This window comes from Dinoponera quadriceps, unplaced genomic scaffold, assembly GCF_001313825.1.
Source record: "Dinoponera quadriceps isolate SergipeBrazil2010 unplaced genomic scaffold, ASM131382v1 scaffold192, whole genome shotgun sequence".
NCBI classification, from domain to species: domain Eukaryota; kingdom Metazoa; phylum Arthropoda; class Insecta; order Hymenoptera; family Formicidae; genus Dinoponera; species Dinoponera quadriceps.
In genome coordinates this window covers 644657-663629 of record NW_014554324.1, presented here as the reverse complement: position 1 = coordinate 663629, position 18973 = coordinate 644657, and the positions used below count along the sequence as shown (strand labels likewise).

Genomic DNA, 18973 nt, shown 5'->3' with positions numbered 1-18973 from the left:
CTCTTGCTAACGAATTTTCATCCGGCTTCTATTCAGTTGCAGAAATTAAGTTGAACGAACTTTTCTCTCCGTACATCAATAATGTACTTAAATTTAAAGATTACATTAAATTAAATGAAATTCTTATCTTTGTTGTAATTAAATTAAATGCTTTAAATTACATTTTAAAAGTACACCTCCGTATAGAGCGTCCTGAGAAGAAGTGCATGTTCGACCACTCGTTTTCCTCCGGCGCAAGATGCGGATGATCAAACAATACCGGCAGAATTGATCGGATTAATTATCTGATATCGCGACCCCTCGTAAAATTCCCGTCATTAACATCACGCGCGTTAACAGACGCGCGTATGTACATCTCCTCGGCGAACGAATGCATTATTTCACTGGCGTTTCCTCCGGCTGCTATCGTGCCAGATAGCCCGACCTTTTCTCATCTTCGTCTTCATCTGGTATTTCCACCGGGCGTCTTTGTCGCTCTCCTCACTCTCGACCTCTCTCTCTCGCTCCGGCTCACGGATACGTCAGAGCGGCACCGCCGCCGCCGCCTCCGAGTCGGCCACGACTTCGACGAATTTCAGTGTCGCGGCAACTACAGACGACTACGCAGTGCGCGCGAAAAACAGGTGCAGGTAGCACGAACTGGTAAGCGCTGACTAATTACGTCTTTGTTCTTCCGTGCGAAACGCGCTACGTCATCCTTGACGATTTCCTGGCCACGACAATCGACGTGTAAATGATTACTTTTCTGATACTCATGATTATTATACCGATGTATTATTACTTTCGCGCCCTCGATGTGGCTGGCGGGAAACGTCACGCGGTGGACGGTATTGCGCGATATTTTTTTGGCCACCGACGACGAATCAATAATTTCTATGTTACGGCCTGATATGTCTGCTCGCGAAGACGCATTCGTCGCGAAGTGTCGCTCATGAGACAGTTGTCGGAGCTCACGGTTGACGTGTACGCGCAATTACATGGCCTACGACGCAGCTTTTCCTCGCGTGCTCGATGCAGATGCGCGTAAAAATGATTTCCGCGTGAAATCGATACGTTTCTGGTGCGAAAGTGGAACGTAATATTTCACGAGTCGGGTTCTCTCCGGTCGTGTTGGCGGTTTCCTCGGCACAACGAGTGAAAAGGTGTACGTCGCTATGCGTGCATGTGTGCACATACATGTATGTGTGTGTATTGTGTCAGGAGGGTCCCCTCCTTCCGACGGAACGCGTCACGCTCGATCCAAGGATAGCAATGGTGTGAGAATATAGTTGGCCAGGCAGGACCGTGTCGAGATGATTACGCGCCCTCGCGTTGAATTCAAGGTTCGGGGCACATGTAAACCGGATTTTCTCTCTTGTCGGTGCGGTTTTTGACAGCGCAAAAACTGGAGCACGTGGATCGTCTTTGAGTTGTCCAAGTGTCGCGCGCTGGCTTTGCGATTGATCGACGCGCAACGACACAAAATATTTGCGAGACGCAATAATTGTAACGTTTGTACAACAATCGCGACAATTAATCGTTTGAAAAATTTCGACACCGGAGTTCTGAGAGATACCAATCTGCCCCGATCACCTCTTTCGTTCGTGGTTGATCTTTCTCGAATGAGATACGCAATTGTTGAGTGATTAGTAGCTGAAAGTATACGTAGTTTCTCTCATGAGCTGACGTTAATTACGCAACATCTATGTTTATGAGAAACTTATTTATTCCGTTTTCAGAAAATGTTCTCGTGCGTTACGCTCAGCGTTCTTCTCGGGACGCTGCTGATAATCACCGACGTTCCCGATGCGGCCGCTTATTCCAGTAAGTAAGAGAGAGAGAAAAACGCGCGTTTTTATCGCGTTATACGAATTCGTGGAGAAACGGTGCTTTTACGGTGATAAAAATTTCTACCTTACAGGTGAAACATTTTATCAGCGCAGAGTTTTTCTCTATAATATAATAATATGTAGATTTAAGGTAACTTTTTCATTTTTTCTTTTTATTTTCAGAATACGGAAGAACCTGCCAGGACATCGGCTGTCGCAGCGACGAAGTCTGCGTGATGGCCGAGGATCGCTGCGACCTTTACAATGCGGACAAATGCGGGCAATATCCGACATGTCAGAAGACAAACGGTAATAACTGACCGTCATTATCTGATCAGATTTGAATAACTTCTAAATAATGTCACAACTTGTGCACGTACTATGGTTTTAAAGACTCGGAGAAAGGTTTTCGCGGGGTTTTTTTTCGGATTCTTCCCGCGGATGAATGGGAAAAATTGGAGAACCTGGATTTTTCAAATTTTCCACGGATTTTCTTCGGTGTTTTCCGAGCCAAAATTGAAGAAAGCGCCTTTTTAAAACTATGCTTGTACACACGCACAGCTCTAAGACAGTGTACAAAGTGGTACAGTTGTTTACGTTAAAAATTACAGATTTATATTTTGTCCCGGGGTGTATCTAGTACTCTGGTATATTTATATTTGGTGGTGTCAAATCACAGTATACAGTCGACTATCTAGATAGTTAATACTCGGGTAGCATCCGTAAAATTGGATAACCAGGTAGCAACTGAGTATAGGAACCACCTGGTTTACACCGACAACGTTAACTTATACCGTGTTGATATCTTAATATCTTCGGAAAATATTTACAGGCGCAAGTTGCACCAGTAAGGTCTGCGGGGAGAACGAGTACTGCAAGAGTGAAAATGGTGTGCCGAAGTGCGTGCGGAAGTCCACGGTCTCAGGTGAGTGTCTCCACTGTTTCCTTCGAGCTTGGCGATACGCGTCTACATCGCGAGCATGAGGATATAAAAACGCTGGCGATAGCTAATGCACGAGAAAAATGCATGACAACAATTCGGCCAAGGCTACGTTCGGAAATTTCACCCAGGTGTGGAGACTTGTGCCAGAAATATTCGGGTAATACCAGAGCTACGACGGTAATTCGGAAATTTAGTTTAGCGCACACCGAGAGAGAAATTTTCCACCCTGAAATTTCAAGGTGGATTTTGGTAACTCGTTGCACTTGGAGAGCTTTTAACAGCGTTTCGATTTATTGACTCGATTCGACTGGTATCCAAGTGTATTCCGGAATGTTAATATAAAATTATAGCTTTTGTTACATGTATCGTGTACATATTCAATCTATCAACGTATCTTAGAACGCATTCGTAGCTACATCGAGTCGAATCGGCAAACAAAACGGCATTGATTTGCAACAATGGAGTCGGAATTAAGCCGCGAAAGACATAAATTATGAAGGAGAATACATCAGTCGATGTACGATTCTCAAGGATCCTTTCTGGTACTTGCAACCGTGACGAATGACTGACAAATTGTGGTTTGCGTCATACGAAAAACCATTTGCACCCGAAGCCTGCTCTGCTCCCACCACCACCCATCCGGCTCACCCGGTAGGGTGGGATTTCCGAACGCAGCCGGAGTGAGAGTCCAGATCGGTCGTGGAGGTCTCTCCCGCGTTGTTTACGCTCGCGACAAAAGTGGGGTCTTGTAATAGCAACGGTCTCTCATGCATTTCACAGCACGAACAGGCTCGAGTCGACATAGACGCGTGAATGTTTGATGGAGAACGGCGCGACCTGCCGCGATACATCGTTACGATCACCACATCGCCAAATGACTAACGCGAGTTGCCATCTGGGATCTGAATTAGTTTCACTCATTCTAAAAAAAAAGGAAACACACAGCTGCTTCCCTTTTCCCTTCAGGGCAAAAGCTAAAGAAATCTAGTTTCCTTAATTTACCAGACTTTTAATTAACGACTACTTTTCGGAAATACGTTTGTTCGGGACGAACGGAATATGGAAGAGAATCAATTCTCCTCACGATTGGAACGCGCGCTGAAGGAATAACAAGTAACCGAGGTGGCGGCGAAGCTTTAAGAGTCTCTCTCGTCTCTTTCTGTCGTCCTTCGTCTTTCACGTCGCGCGCGGCTCCTCGCGGTGTCACTCTCGCAAAGAATTCGCGCGATTTGCACGAAAAAGAAAAAAGACCCCAACGGTACGTGTGTGTGGTACGACGAGTAGCGGAAGTGGGCATCTCTGTGCAGGCTACGAGTCGGCTGGCGTCTCGTACGTGAACGGCGAACGAGTGGGCGGGAATAACGCGAATCCTTACGCGAACGCTAACGCACCACCGGCGCCGGCCGATCCAGCCGACGGATATCACCGCACGTCCGCCGGGAACAACCTGGGTTACCCGCCGTATCCGAGTAACACCGGCTCTTCCGCAAGTGGATACCCGCAGTCGACCAATCAGGCCGGTCACCATCGGGACCTGGGCTACCCGCCGTATCCGACGCAGAACAGGATGCCGGTGCCTGGACAGCCGCCGTATCCGGGATATCCGCAGACCGGATACCCGCAGGCGCCCGGGAATTTTCCGCAGCAGAATTATCCGGGATACCAGAACAATCCGGGCTACCAGAACTATCCGAATTATCCGAACCAGAATCAGCAGCGCGGCTACGGCTACAACACGAACTCGATTTACCGCAGGAACGGCGCGGCGAACGGCGCCTCCGCCTCCACGCTTCTCGTCGGATTGGCCGGGCTGCTCCTGCTGCTGGGGGCGTCCGGGTGATCCGTCCGAGAACCGGGGAATTCTTCGTCTTTTGTACGGTCAGCGTCGTGTACACGTGCTATGTCATTTCTTAAATCGGGGAATTACGCAATTTTCAGCCCTCACCGTGGAAAAAATGCTGTTGAATCGGTTGAATTTCCGACAGCACGCGTGATTGAAGCGGATCTCCTTCATTCAATGGTGATATTATTGAAACTATTGAATTGAACGTTGAACTAATATTTTAATTATTGACAACATAAAGTCGAAAACCGTACGAGTTTCAGTTATAAACGATTGAAAGGGCAAACATACTCGAGCTATCTTGGGTGAGACTTCATTTAAGAAGCTTGTTGCCACTACACTCATTCACTGACGCTGTTTAATTAATTCGTTAATAATTGCAAGATTTGCAAAACAGTGGGAGATTTTCCTGTCCAGCTTGACCCGCTTTATTTGCACGCATACGTAAGGTTGAATATCGTGTGACTCTCGATTCAAGGAACGGTATGACGTACATGACGCTAACTGTACTTTGACGTTGCTGTATCTGATCGATATCGAATCCATCCCCAAGCCTTTGCTTACTCGTTAAGGAAACGCACATGAAAGTATCGGAGAGACTTTTTTTGTACAGATACTTTACGATAACGTTAAGATCTTCCGGGTACATACTACGTAGCAGCTCTCTAACGTCTACCTCGCATCGGGCAGCCCACCGGTTATCCACCGATAAAGACCCGGACACGCGCGGGTCTTGCAACCACCAGACTCCGATTAACGGCTTTAACGACTGTAATTGTTATTGGTTGTAACGCTCCTGAATTGTTTCGATATCCCGATCGAAGTTCACTTTGATTCGAGTTGTAAATATTCCGGATTTCACATTCGAGCGCGCGCGCGTGTGTAATGCGATATTTAATGTTTTCAATAAATCTAGATCGCGTTTCGTTGAAAAAAAAGTCGTCCTGATGATACATATTATATATTTTTATACAATTCTCTCGCGTTACGTTGAACGGAATACGATATCATCGCGAGAGCTTGAGTTTCCTCGTGAACTTAGCCGATTCTTCGAATTCCGGCATGTTTCCTTCTCGCTGGTCGGGAAGCTTGATAAGCAGCATCGTTGTCGTGAGTGATCATCCCTTTCCTCGACGGCTTGTTGCATGTGCGAAATACGTTCTGACTCAAACAATTTATCCATCTGCATCTGCATCCAACTGTTATTATTCCCATCACTTTAACGCTCGTGCTTTCTTTCCTTCTCTAAATCTTCGTTTCTGTGCCTCTAATATTCTCCGCTTTTTAACGTCGCGTAGAAGCGATGAATATTAACAGAATTGCACTCGAGCCAGAGGACAAATTGCGTTCGTTCGTTGAAAACAAAAATTTATATATGTGTATGTCTGTGTGTGTGTATATGTGGTGTGTCTATGTGTATGAGCACACTGAGGAATATTATCGTAAGATGCGAACACTGGATGCCTCCGAAATCGCGATATAACCGAGAAGAGGGCGATGCTTCGCACAGAAATAACTCGAAAACGTAAATTGGAGAGTTAATGATATCCTCATGCTTCTACTAATCTCGCGTAACATATAAAGCAGCCTTTTCCTGATCGTACTGCAACTTCGGACGCATCCTGCGCATAATGATGTAATATTTATTTCAAAATTGTACTTATAGAGACGTGACGATTTAGCTATTACCCAGTGTTATGTTAATGTACATATACAATAATATATATAATCGACTGTGTGTGCAAATAATTCTACGATTCTGTCGATAAAAAGCGTTATTTTCGCAGAGAACGACTTATAGCTCGTGATAAAGAATCTCGCTTACATTTGCCGTCTTTTTCATACTTGTTAGATATATTCGGGCGTAGAATTGTACAGAAAATCCGAATACATTCGTTTATTTACATTTCGTTAGAAATGGTATCTCGAATAACAGCGCTTAATTTCCTCATTCCATCGCGTGACGTTGGCACTTCGCAAAGTGCACGAGCGTTTCTTATTCATGATGTAATAAGTCTTCCACGAATTAATAGGTTATCATCTTCAACCTTGACACTCGTTATCTGCTCGTGCGCCATATAGTCGATGCGAGTTTAAGCGTGAGCTATTGCGTCTTATACGGCATCGTGTTTCATCGTTCAATACAAAACCGATCGATCACGTCTCGGCAAACAAGTTTATTACTTGTTTTCGTTCCGTCCATCTACTTTTTCTTTTTTATCGATTCTAGTTAATTACGGGAAAAGATCTATACAAGGCAAGAATAAAAAAAAGAAACACTCGTTCCACTTCGCGCTATGTCAATCTAGAGGCTTCTCTCGTACAATTATTTGCACAAAGATATCACAGTCTTCTTTCTTTTCTTTTTTTTAAATCTTTCCACGATTGTATAACAAATCTTTTATACTCGATATTTTTATACGTGCGATCTTTTTTTTTTTTTTTTGAGCGGTACTTTATAAAAATATCGAAATGGAGGAATGGAAAAAATTTAACGGAGAAAAGGACAGACAAGAGCAAAAAGCTCCAGTGGAAGAAGATTCGCACTTTAGATCTGTCGTTCGAGAATCTCGCACGTTGACGCAGCACTTAGCGTCACTCTCGATTATTGAGCAAGTGTTGGTCGTCTCTTGTGTGAAAGCAATAAATATTCGATGGAACATCGTCGAAGAGAATTATTCTGAAGAATCATGTATGTTGGCGTTCTGTACGTATACGTACAGAATGTCTCAGAACTCCAGCGACCTTAATTTTATCGAGTGATCCTCTGAACAATCCAGAAATGATTTCTCCTCAACGAAAATATCGGGAGAGGATATCATTTATGGCGGCCTTTCGATATTTAACATGACATATCTTTGTACCCAAGTCCCAAATTAAAAGTACGTTAAAGTCCGCTTGAAATCTGCCCAAGAAAAGAATTCTGTCATTCATTTAGTCGCTCGAAGTTCAGTTCACGAAAAGCTCCGCTTTCTCGGTCGCTTGTATCTCGAAAACTACTGATTGGCCCGGATGCTTTCGTTCGGAAAAAATTATCTCTACCCAGGGGATCTCTCGGTAAAATTTAGTTCAAGAGCTTACGGGGATTATATATCTTTCACGCTATATATTTTTTTACACCCTACTGCACATTCTTTTTCATTCCTTCCCCTGTTGCGTTCTTCTATCACAAGGAACGATCGATTGACACGACCAAAGAGAAGTAGTTTCGACGAGCGGTTTTGACTCTTGCGATATTAATTTGACCGGCCTTTTCTTTCTTTCATCGTATGATCCGTCAGCACTACCTCCGGGCATGAACCAGGTGTCATATCGAACGACACCGAGAGTTCCGACGTCGCCGCCTAGATCTTCGTCGTACAATAGGATACGATACGGCAACTCTGGCCCCAGGAACGCCATAGGCAACGGCTCGATCTACGATCGCTTGTTCGGCAACGACCGTCGTACTCGACCCACCGCTTCTGACACTAACTCTGGCAGAAGCGCTACGCAAACTGGCGGAAACGGTTATTACACCTCTCACACTCGCATAGACAGCAATGGAAACCGAATCTGGACGTTTTCCGGCTGAAAAAGTCGCTCTGCATATCTCTATTTTTAGCCTTCATTGTTAACGAGATTATGCCATTAATATAAAGCGAATGTTGCGACATTTTTATACCGTCGAAGTGGAGACACAATATAAAATAATTACATAATATAGACGCGATATAAGGACAATACGATGTAACATTATTAACCGAAAATGGTTTGACAAATAAAACTTCGTTTGGCGTACTGTAATATGCGCGCGCGCACACACAAACACACACACACACACACATGTCCGGATACGAGTGACACGCGAGTGCACAAAAGTATTGCCGCAAGTCGTAAACATCTTCATGCGAAACTTCGAAAGTTTGAGCAGTGACTCGGACGTAACATGGCTGACATACCTGTTTTATTTAGAACGTTTTAGGAAATACGTTCGCGCGATGCATGCCGTATCATGTAAATCATCTCTGCATCTCTAACGCATGCACGCATGTCGGATCGAGCTCGACGGAAAATTGGCGCTGCTTCTTCCGCGAAAACACAATCGTACATCATACATTTTTAAGTCACCTGTCGACACGTCACATATTTTCCACAACTGTATTGCCGGCTGAGCACGTAACGATTCTCACTATATAGGACGCAGATGACAAATTGTTTACAGAATACGACGCAATTGGGAGACATGTAGTTGCGAAACGACAGGACGGTTACCCGACGGAAACCGAGACACGTGGGTCGCCGGATACCGCTTCGAAAAGCTCCGATGGCCCCGCTAGATCCTCAGGATATCCGTCCGGCTCGGGATATATTGCCAATAGTGGCTATCCAAGCTCCTCCAGAACTTCCGACCCAACCTCGACCAGTCATTCGCAGCCCAATAACCCATCCAGTGGGTCATCCGGCTATCCATCAAGCGGATCATCCGGTTATCCATCCAGTGGATCATCCGGCTATCCTTCTAGTGGATCATCCGGTTATCCGTCTAGAGGATCATCCGGTTATCCGTCCAGTGGATCATCCGGCTATCCTTCTAGTGGATCATCCGGTTATCCATCTGGTGGATCATCCGGTTATCCATCTGGTGGATCATCCGGTTATCCATCTGGTGGATCATCCGGTTATCCTTCTAGCAGATCATCCGGTTACTCAATTACATCCAGAAGTGGTTCCGGTTATCCAACAGGATCCGGATATCCGGGTGGTTCTTCGGGATATCCAGATAATTCGAGGAATCCGCACGGCGAGGAATCTGTCAGGCGAACAGACGTTAGCACTGTAAACGCCGGCAATCCGCGGCCATCCGGATATCCGCAGGAGAATCCCGCGCATCGCGGTAGCAGCTATCCGACTCAAAACGCGGCTTATCCTTCCTCAGGCAATCCGTACGGTAATCAGCATCCTCCGCAGCCTAATCAAGGCTATCCTCAAGGATACCCGCAGGGGTATCCGCAGGGATATCCGCAGGGTTACCCACAAGGAGGCTATCCGCAGGGATATTCACAGGGATATCCTCAGGGATATCCACAGGGAGGACCTCCTCAAGGAAGATATTATCCGGGCCCGAATTACGTAACGACCACCAGGCGACCTGGCTTCCAAGATCAACTGACGAACTTTGCGCGGAACATAGCGGAAAGGGTGCTGACACAAACGATATTGGAACGTGTCGGCGGGAGGCGTCAAAATTGAGAATCTCAACGTCTCGTTTTTAGAAAAGAATCTCGGTGAAGGTGTTTTCCCGGAAATCCACGCGAAAACACAAAGCGCTTTCACCGTTCCATCGTATCGTTGGATCCGCCCTTAGAGCGTTTCCTATGCGTGTGACCCCCCGAGGAAGGATTAATTATTGTTGTATATTTTTGCTTCCATATGGTTTGTTATCGTATTTTAATAAAATTACTGTTAATCCCAGCCCGACGACGGCTAACTGTTATAACTGTTTCCCCGTCGACGGCCTCCGAGCACGAAGTGGAGTGAACTGAAAAGTGGGCTGTGCCTGAGAGGACATATCAGTAGCATCGTTTATAATTCACACTCAGAATTCACAGTTTCTCCACGTATAACAATAATAGTAACAAGATAATAATAATAATAAAATAATAAAATAATAATAATAACAAGAATATAACAGTCAGAAAATAACTTGCTCAACGCCCGATTATCGTCGGCTCGTCGGCCATGGCTATCTCTTCGGTGGGCGCTTTGTCCCTCTTCCTTTTCCTCGAGAAAATCATAAAGGCGAGACCGGCCACGAGATTACACCAGAACACGATCCACGCGAGGAAAAACGAATAGTCGTATCTCGCGAGCGCGCCCTCCGGGAAGGTCTGGTGCACGTGAGTACTCTCGAACTCGATCGAGGAGGACAACACCTGTATCACCACCATGTTGCAAGCGGCTAAAAGGAGACCGACACATGATTAATCAATTCCATTCGTTTCTGACGAGCGATATATGCTGATTAAAGCGTAACGCGCGAGATAGCGAATTGCCTTGACATAAGAGAGACCGGAATAACGGCCGGCAGATCCACGCGTTCTATACGATCATCGTGGAATTTCTCGAGAGAATCTTAGGGAGATCCGAGAGATCGTCGTCAAATTACGTGGCACTAATTACCGGTTATGAAGTGTATCCCACCGGCGAGGCGTTTGAACATGTAGCGCGGGTTCCGGAACGTGTAAATCGAAAAGCAGAAGCCCATCACCTTCACGAAGAGGCTGATCAAGGCGAACGAGACCTCGGTCCTGGCGTAGTCTAAAAAAATGATCGAACGGATCCGAGGTGAGCCTCACGAATCGCGCGTTAAACACGGTGGAATAACGGCCCTGCCGAATGGAGCAATCGGATATTGCGACAGTTCAAGGCAGTTCGTCCGTCGGTTTTTCAGTGGCGGCGTCGAGATATTTTTATGTAATGTCTGTGTATCAGTCGCTAACATCACAGTAGTTTTGCATTTTACAATCCTGGATATAGGTTAGAAGAGATCAAAAATAGATATTGAAAGTGTGACGGTAATCTCGAGGAATGTGTGTAAAACAAATTCCGGGCGTTTAGTTTAGTTTAAATAGTTTAAATAGTTTAAATAAGTTTAGTTTAATTGCAAGTACCTCAGCAAACGGTCAACCTTCTCCCAATTGTGCAAGTGTGGGGTATTTCATTAATATGTAACAAAAGTTTAAAAGTTGAGAGCTAAATTAAATGAAAAATTAAATTGAAAGTTAATTGAAAGTTTGAATTAAATGAAATTTTAGGAAATAAGATAATTTCACAGACCAACTATCTATCTAAGATTCACAAAAGATGGCAATACGAGCGGAGAAGAAAGGAGGCATATCTCAGTAATAGTGAAGCTAACTGTCTCGCAATGAGCGATTTATCGCTCGGTCAACATGCAAGTTCAAAAGCAAGTTCGAAACGTTAACTTTCTCTCAGCACTCACTTAGCACTGTCGGATCTAGGCTCGAGTCCAGCTTTATCTGCAACTCCGTTGGAAACATATTCAGATACTTGCATTCCTCTGAAACGACGCGCAGACAAATATACGTAGACATAAATCTCACGAATTATAAATTTCAAATGAGAGAATAACGCTCACTGTAAGTCACTAAATTTGTCGAGTTCTCTGCTTCGGGCATTAATCCGGTGATGCAACCTCTCCACAGGCCCATATGCTTGTAGACCAGTCTTCTGCCAGCTTTGCCGGCACCACCCAGAGGCAAACCTTTATCATCCGGCGCTTGTAGCCCGTACCAATGATCGGTGCCTATAGCTATGGACCATAAACACGCCGAAAGTCCTACTGCAGCGGTGCAACCCAGAAGCATTCGTCTTTCAAAGAGCACCTGTGGAGATCGGAGATATTAATGCGCTGCTTGTTTTCTTTTGCTATTTTGAATCCTTCCCAATGTCGAAAAATATTGAATTTGGCTTCCGTGTTAGAGTTGCGTTTTTTCCATACACAGAGAAGAAGATTTCTTCGTATTTAATCAAATTTCCTCAATTGAAACAGATTTGTCTTTTGAAGTGCAGCATACAAATCAATGTTTGATTCGGCGAAGGGGGATTTCTCAAATAATAAATATCTTCGTGGCAAATATTATATTTCGTTTGTATTTTCATCCAGACATTACGATCGTTGTCACGAACGATAAAATATTTGAAAGAAGTAACACGATGTTAGAAAAATATAAAAGAACTTTTCTTTGTTTCAGTAGGGAATAGTGTGTATTTAATATATAATAAAATAAATTCTTTTTATCGAAAACCAGATATTATTTCCGCGAAATAATACTGTTTGTTCTATCGAACAATATAGTTTACTCTAATGAAATAATATAATATTCATAAAAAAAAATGATATTTAATATTAAATCGTGTTGTTTTATTAAGCAAACCCATAGTTTTGTTGTTTTAGTTGTTTTATTAAACAAACCCCAAACATATTAAACAAACCCAAGTCAAGCGAACGCGTATACTAAATCCAAAGAAAGCTTCTTTGTGTATATTTATCCAAATGTTTTTCGTGAATATTTCAACTCGTTTTATCACGGAGAAGGGCAACCTAAATAGTCTACTACACGGAACAAACAACTCTCCGTTAGTGTAACTGAATTTTCTGTTACCTGGGGACCAGACGAAAAATTCGGTTGTAGAAACAGAAAGATTCCAGCAGGAGGTTTCTACTCGGTCAATTACTCTTAGTTGTCTCAACCGAATTTTAATACAGCTGAATGCTCACAAGAACTTTCTCAGTCACGGTGACAGAAATATCATTTCTCGTCTTCGAGATTTCATTTCTCGTCACCGAGTTTTCATCCGATTCTTATTCAGTTGCAGGAACTGAGAATTTTCTTCGTTAAAGTAAGGTTACTGCGCAAAGTTGTATGTTGTTTGTAAAATTAGTATGTTCGCGAAAGAAATTTGCAAGAAACAAAGCTCCAACTCGGAAGCCGAATCTAGCTTTTTCTTTTCTCAGGACGGCACCAACTAGAATGGCTCGTGTCTCCTTTCCTGCCCCTGACTCTTTCTGTCTATCTATATCGCGACAGTTAGTTAGATTTTCTTTTGTCGACCAAGGAAAATGGAGACGCAGTGTCAGTAAATTAAGTTCTCAACTGGTTAATGGCCCGAGAATAACACGAGCTTAGCATGCGTGTGCCAATACGTTTGTGCTCGGTTGCGCTCAATATGCAACTGATTTAAATGCGGATAGACAGCTATGATGCATATCGCATTGTACCTGGTCGTACAGAGCTTTCATTCGACTTGCCATGTCGCCTTTAGCCGATGGCGTTGTGCTTCTTGGTAGCGGTTCAGGAATTCATGTCTGGCAGGTGTGATTTGTTGACAATGTCTTATTCTCGACGTTCACCATCGATGATGATATAATTTAATCGGGAACGACAACCTGCTGAATAATTGAGAAAAAGATTTCAGATGCGTAAGAGGGGACGCTTCTCCCCAAAGAATTCCAATAAGATAAAAGGAAACGTCTTACTGTATGCAAGTAGTATTGAATACGGGGTGTCCCACGCCACGACTACGCCTTCGGGCTCCGAAATAGTTGTAGATGGGAGAAAATGTCACGAGGTTCGACTCGGTTTAAAATTCTGCGTTGCGTGCGGCGGTTGTGCAAAGTGCGATTGTGCGTTTTTTCCCCTGAGTGGAAGCACACGTCTCTTCTTTTTCTTTTGCATAAATCGATTTCTCCGGCCGTTCCCGCGGTATAAAAGCGCGTATTAAATGCAAGGTCATCGCGAGAAGCGAAGTACTTTATGCGAGAGATTTTCTATATATTTTATCCCGGGATGTGAATGTGTAGAATGTTTCACGAGGTATGTATATTTTACGCGATGGCATTATCTCGGTAAAATTTTTATACATAAAATTATGGGAAGCGTAAAAATCCCAGGAGGATATACGGGGTGTCCCTGAATTCACGATCTGATTTTTGCCGAGAGGTTCTCTGAGCGATTCGGAGGCAATTTTTTCCTTGACGAAAATGCCCCGAGGAGGTCATCATTTATGACGACCTTTTGTCTCTCAGCACGATGTATCTTCTTGGCTAAGATCAAAGTTGACATTTTGTTAAAGACTATTTGAATTTAATCGATGAGAATAGTTTTGTTACCCATTTCGTCGGTTCGGTTTACGGCAGGCTCAGCATTTTCGATTCGTCTGTATTTCGGAAACTATTGACGCCCCGACATTTCCGCTGGGAAAAGAAATTCACTCTGAATTGCTGATAGAGTTTCTCATTAAAGTTAAGGCCATGAATTTGGGGACATCCCGTACAGCTCATGTTTACAGCGTTCTTTTATTAAAAACGTACACTTTAAAAGGTGTACTCGAGATGCCCGGTATTAAGTGGCTCACTATATACATGCACAAATATCTGTAAATATAGATTAAGAAAGCAGCCTATGAGCTATTCTGCTGTCTGGCCAGACGACGGAGCTCCCTATGTAAGAATAACTTAGCTTTTTGGCTGTAGGTACGACTGAACTTAATGACATATCCGTCTATCATAGTGGAAAGTGTAACGAGTCAAGCGACCCCGAAGTTATTCGAGGCATTATAGTCGCCGACTGTTTCCGACAACGTTGGGGAATCACGACAAAATTCGCCCACTATTTATACAATTTTACACAACTTTAATTAACAGCTGTTGCTCGCTTATTTTAATCAACACGCGTGTGAAACTCTCTCTCTCTCTCTCTACGTACGTAACTCTACGTGCATAAAAATCAAAGCGCGCGCAATTTAATACGCGGACGCGTATTTACGCGTTTTGAAGCGTGGCGGAATGCGGGGCGGGCACGTTTTCCGCATGCCGAATATACGCGACGGCATTTAAGAAGGCCATATAGTTTTAGATCGCAAGGAGGTTCCGCAGAGTGTGCCTCGAGGCCAAAATTGGAATAAGCGGGCGCGGAAAAAGAAGAATTATCGCCGTCGCCGACGGTCTTCGAAATACAAACGGCGCGCACAACACTTTACGACGACCACCCCGTATATCAGCCGCTATAAAAAAAGTTGCTCCTCTGAAGACCTCGCATACCGATCATGGGAGGGCACACGTGTGTTGTTGAGGAACATGTCGCCGGTCATAAATGTCACGCGTCGTCTCACTCGACAACCCTCCTAAATTCTAATTTCTCGCCGGGATCGTAAAACGACGGTGCGTCATTATCGCATAATGGAAAGCCCGGGCTTGTGTCGCGCCTTAATCTATCTTTCCTTTCCGTTTTCTCGTTCTCTTCTTCAAAGAGAAACGCGCGCTCGGACAGAGGCGATAACGTCGACACGACCGTCGCCGTCACCGATTCCGCGTGCCAGCGCGTGTGTATTTATTCTCGCGAGAAAAGCGAGATAAAAGAGCGTCCGTATCAAATGTTACACGGCTCCGTGGCTCATTAATTATCGACCGATCAAGCTGTGTTGCGTCACCCTAGCGAAGAGAGGAGAGAAGAAAGAAAGGAGAGAAAAGGGAAAGAGAGGGTCGTGACGCGGGTGAACGCCGAAGAATAACCGGGCATGCTCGGTCTCTCGCGCATAAGGTTATTCCGAGATGGTGTCGGGAAATTTTACAGGCATATTTCAGTACCGAAAGCCGGCCAACGAGAGCCTTAATAAACGCTCCCGACTCTTTGCTCCCTCGTGGACCGTGTGGTCTCCCGTGGTCTCCCGAACGCGAAACCAAGCCCGGGCGCTCGACGGGTGACTCGACGAGCGGAGGGAAAGCTCCTCGACGAAGCTCGAGCTGCTCTCTTAACGCGTTCATATTAGAAGCGCGTATTAGGCTATTTTCGCGAAAATGCGTTTCCCTTTTCATTCCCGCGGAAAAGCAACGCCGTCGAACTACGGCGGCGACCGACGGGCTCTCTCTAGATTCTCTCTCGATTGTGTCCGTTAACGAAACCGAAATCACACGAGTACACGCCGGGAATCTCGCCGGCGAGATTGTTGCGCGCGCGCGCCAAGTTATTAAAGCGGATAACGCTTCCGCGCGGCCGGGTCCCTCGAGAGGGAGAAAAGGGGCAAGAGAGAAAAAAGAAAACAGGAAGCTCGCTTTGAAAACCCGCGCTTCCATGCGCGACGAGAAATCGCGGCGATCGCGACGCGCGCGTGCGAATCCGCGACGGCGGCTGAGAGAGCCGATCGAGAGCGCCGGTCACGAGAGCGCACAGGATCTATTCCAGTACGATGAAATAATCTGAACGCGAGAGAAATTAGTTCGTCAATGCTGCTGTTTCTCTCTCTCTCTCTCTCTCTCTTTCTCTTTCTTTCCCGGTCCTATATATTTACGCGATTAATCGGCGCGTTGGCGGCACGGACGCGCACGTGTTCCACAGCCGCCGGTTTGTTTCGACCGACCTGCTGCCTGCCGTCTTCCTCTTCTTCGTCTTCTTCTCTATTGACTCACCTCGAAATATCCCGGGAGTGTGGTTCGAGCGCAAAACACCGAAAATACCGTTCTCTCTTTCTCTTTCTCTCTCTTTCTCTCTCTCTTTTTCTGATACGTGCGCGCGTCTCACGAGTATATATACGTGTGTACGTGTGTGTCTGTGTGTGAGTGGTTGGCGCGACAAGCTTCACAAAATAGGATATAACACTGCGCGGGACGGACCTCTGTGCCGTCCGAACGGACTGATTGACGGTCTGACACTGATCGCACGCTGACTACTTGGATCGCAACTTGAGAAGAGAGAAGCTGAGCTTGCGGACTGGTTCAAGCTGTGGTGGAGTGGGGCAACTGACTTCTTTAGTACCCCTTGCTTTCCCGCGTACACACATACGCGTACGCGCATAAGCGCCCGGATTACGTAAAGGGAAATGCATAATCCCTTAGGAGCGGAGTACGGAGACGCATTCGGGAGGACTCGAAGAAAAATTGCGAGGATCCTTCCTACTAATCGGCCCTTCGTCCGACGTTCTCGCGTTCGACTCGTGAGGTACCGCGAAATAATCGCAAGGTGAAATTACGAGCCCCCAAGTCGGCTTCTTGATTATGAGATTCGCGTGGAAAAGCTACTGATTTCTTGGGTGGTTTGAGGTAGTCGGTCAAATCATTTTCTTAGGAGTCATTTTCAAGTTTAACCGCGTATTGGTGGAGATACCGTCTATACGTGTGTGTAAAGTTAGAAAACGATTGACCATGCGGGAGCTGAGATACTCGCGATTAAAGGTGACACTTTTTATATGTATTCCTTGAGGTTGATGTTTTATCTTTAACTTTTATTATTTAATTTCTCCTATACTATATTTAGGATTTTAACGAAAACCTACTGTGATATTAAAGACTAACGGAGACATTTATATAAATGCTTCGAAATTATTAACCACTTTGAAAATATAGAAGATTTACAATTTATAGTAATACACAAGTATATAAATATATATTTAAATATTTATGTACCACTTTCTAATATGTATGTATTTATATTAGCTCAACTGAGCCCAAATAAAACCTTAATAAGAACAATAGAAAATAAATAATATATCTGTGTTTATAATATTGTATGTATATTTGTCTTAATTTCACGCTCGAAATTAACATTTATTACTTAAGTAGTTAAATCAAGTCATAGCACAGTATTTTTTCAGTAAATTTTTTCAGTAAATAAACAAACGTATACAAGGGGCCCTCAATATCGTCACTGAAAATCCGGCACTCTATCAACCAACTATTTTAAGTTTCAGATAATTATAACACATAATTATAACATAAAGAAACGAGTTATACGACGCAATGTTGGGTATCGTAAATATATTTGCGATAGGAAATAAACATACTTACCTGACCAGCATCTCCGACAGTCGTCATGACTGTGCACTTTCGTAGATATGAGATTAATGGGCAAACAAAAGTTGCTCTGTGTCAGCCGAGCAACTCATGGCGAAAAACGAAATAAGAAGAGGAAAGGTAAAGAAAGATTTTTCCTTTTCGCGTAGATTCAAACCAGAGGGGAATACCTGATATATCTCGTCGATACACCGGAGCGACGCTATTTAAAGCAACTGCTGGTAAAGCAGTAAGTGTGCTGCGGCAAAGTTTATTTTCAACGATAGTTTTGGGTGATCATGTTTTACCTTTGTCGACAGACGCGGAGCTTCGGGAATTTAGAATCGTGCGAAGGCAAGACGCAGAAATCGATGACGAGTACAGGAGAATCCAATTTTGTATTGCCAACAAAGACTAGATGATATTAATAATGTCCTCAACATTTGTAGAATTTACCCAAGAAAGGTGAGAAGTTTGACTTTATACATCGTACATGATAAAGAGAAACAAAAAAAAAACAATATAGCCGACATCAGGAATGTCTTCAACTCTTTTTAGAATTTACCCAGGAAAGATGAGGTCTGATTTTATATTTCGTACGTGAAAAAAAAAATATATATAAATAAAACTAAACCAATATAGCTGGCATCAGGAATGTCCCCAACTTTCTCGGAACTTCAGGAGAGGTGAAGGCATTCGTGACGTCGCGCACCGAGTATAGACGGAGTCCGAAACTGCTTGAAACACCTTTTGTTTCTCAAGCGGACAGTAAAACGATTGCGCTGTGCCAGCAGTTTGGCAACAGATACGATCGGCATGCTGCGGATTGGCAATAACTGCATGCACATTCAGTTTGTGTTCTTCCGGCAGAGCCTGCAAACAGTCTGCAGCTGAGTATGGCAGGTTGATGACGGAGACCGAGCAGACCGGTGTTTCGTAATCGTATCAGACACCGATCTAACAGCAGACATCGGCAAAAATTTACTAATCCTTATCTCACCCACGTGTTCAACCGCGGAGAGACGAGCCAGGTGGCTTCGTGTCTTTAT

The 18973-nt window shown here is 44.4% G+C and overlaps 2 protein-coding genes across 10 annotated transcripts; one reads left to right on the top strand and one right to left on the bottom strand.

Annotated features, from left to right (window-relative positions):
* Positions 1 to 521: 521 nt before the first annotated feature.
* Positions 522 to 10048, top strand: LOC106746552 (prisilkin-39-like). Of its 2 annotated transcripts, none has more exons than XM_014623244.1 (5): positions 522 to 642; positions 1719 to 1803; positions 1992 to 2117; positions 2641 to 2733; positions 8781 to 10048. In XM_014623244.1, the coding sequence occupies exons 2-5, from the start codon at positions 1722 to 1724 to the stop codon at positions 9824 to 9826; spliced, it is 1347 nt and encodes a 448-aa protein (XP_014478730.1). In that variant the 5' UTR covers positions 522 to 642; positions 1719 to 1721; the 3' UTR covers positions 9827 to 10048. The 2 variants fall into 2 exon arrangements, with proteins under 2 accessions (XP_014478730.1, XP_014478739.1); XM_014623253.1 differs by having other exon boundaries at positions 523 to 642; positions 8799 to 10048.
* Positions 10049 to 10146: 98 nt separating this feature from the next.
* LOC106746561 lies at positions 10147 to 17401 on the bottom strand. Of its 8 annotated transcripts, XM_014623299.1 has the most exons (8): positions 16566 to 17378; positions 14271 to 14354; positions 13638 to 14204; positions 13380 to 13550; positions 11736 to 11982; positions 11580 to 11657; positions 10757 to 10894; positions 10147 to 10535 (listed from the first exon to the last, which is right to left on the bottom strand). In XM_014623299.1, exons 4-8 carry the CDS (start codon positions 13410 to 13412, stop codon positions 10285 to 10287), a joined length of 747 nt encoding a protein of 248 aa, XP_014478785.1. In that variant the 5' UTR covers positions 13413 to 13550; positions 13638 to 14204; positions 14271 to 14354; positions 16566 to 17378; the 3' UTR covers positions 10147 to 10284. The 8 variants fall into 8 exon arrangements, with proteins under 8 accessions (XP_014478785.1, XP_014478820.1, XP_014478768.1 ...); XM_014623334.1 differs by having other exon boundaries at positions 13410 to 13550; positions 13638 to 14354; positions 16566 to 17380; XM_014623282.1 differs by having other exon boundaries at positions 13638 to 14354.
* Between the last annotated feature and the right edge of the window lie 1572 nt (positions 17402 to 18973).

Excerpts from the sequence above, each read along its gene's own strand:
- LOC106746552 (XM_014623244.1), top strand. The coding sequence starts at position 1,722 with ATGTTCTCGTGCGTTACGCTCAGCGTTCTTCTCGGGACGCTGCTGATA. Across the intron at positions 1,804-1,991 it reads CGATGCGGCCGCTTATTCCA|AATACGGAAGAACCTGCCAG; the intron begins GTAAGTAAGAGA and ends TTTTATTTTCAG. Across the intron at positions 2,118-2,640 it reads GACATGTCAGAAGACAAACG|GCGCAAGTTGCACCAGTAAG; the intron begins GTAATAACTGAC and ends AAATATTTACAG.
- LOC106746561 (XM_014623282.1), bottom strand. The coding sequence starts at position 13,412 with ATGGCAAGTCGAATGAAAGCTCTGTACGACCAG. Across the intron at positions 10,895-11,579 it reads CCTAGATCCGACAGTGCTAA|ACTACGCCAGGACCGAGGTC; the intron begins GTGAGTGCTGAG and ends TCATTTTTTTAG. Across the intron at positions 10,536-10,756 it reads TGGGATACACTTCATAACCG|CCGCTTGCAACATGGTGGTG; the intron begins GTAATTAGTGCC and ends GTCTCCTTTTAG.